Source organism: Penaeus monodon, chromosome 29 (genome assembly GCF_015228065.2).
Source record: "Penaeus monodon isolate SGIC_2016 chromosome 29, NSTDA_Pmon_1, whole genome shotgun sequence".
In the NCBI taxonomy this organism is placed as follows: Eukaryota; Metazoa; Arthropoda; class Malacostraca; order Decapoda; family Penaeidae; genus Penaeus; species Penaeus monodon.
Window position 1 is genome coordinate 37,269,447 of NC_051414.1, and position 694 is coordinate 37,270,140.

The following is a 694-nucleotide window of genomic DNA, read 5'->3' on the forward strand; positions in this document are numbered from 1 at the left end:
CTGGTCAAAAAAAAAAAAATTATAATAGACCTTATATTCCTCACTTTCTAATGGTGTAATCTAAATATGCCTTCCAGTTGCAGACGAGGTTTCCTTGACCAGGAATCGCGTAGTGCAGAGAGTGCGTCTGTTGGATGAAGTCGACAGCCCAGGATCCCTGTCAACACCCTTGGATGACGATCTAATTCAATACTATCAGTTCCTTGCTGAGAAAGGAGACGTACAGGCTCAGGTTAGATATCTGTATTATTAACACAGGTGTTTAGATTAATAGATATAATCAAAAAATGTTCTGCAGCTAAAACTTGTCTCATAATGCTATGGGAATCATTCCTGAAATGTATACAGTGGTATGAGTCATAATTTGGTTGTAATTTAGCATTGGAGGATACACTTTTATTAATGCAAATGTTGAATCTTTGCAGGTGGGTTTGGGTCAGCTTCATTACCAAGGCGGCCGAGGGGTGGAACAGGATCACCAGCGAGCACTTAACTACTTCGTACAAGCTGCAGAGGCAGGCAATGCAAATGCCATGGCTTTTCTTGGCAAGGTATTGAGTCACTTTATATTTTATTTACTCAATAAAGAAGTCTGTTGGTATTTTTTTTCTTTTGTCTTTTAGTGTTCCTTGAGCCCTCATTAGTAGTAAGTTAGATAGTAGACAGTTTCAGGTGCTCATTTCAAATGGACTGA

General features: G+C 39.0%; 1 protein-coding gene across 1 annotated transcript in view; it reads left to right on the forward strand.

The window, feature by feature from the left end:
• Nucleotides 1–694, forward strand: part of LOC119592221 (protein sel-1 homolog 1-like) — a gene marked incomplete in the record, with an annotated part of 11,343 nt that overhangs the window by 6,788 nt on the left and 3,861 nt on the right. Inside the window, 2 exon segments of the mRNA XM_037941052.1 lie at nucleotides 78–232; nucleotides 426–551. Of these exon segments, the coding sequence (XP_037796980.1) occupies nucleotides 78–232; nucleotides 426–551 (281 nt within the window).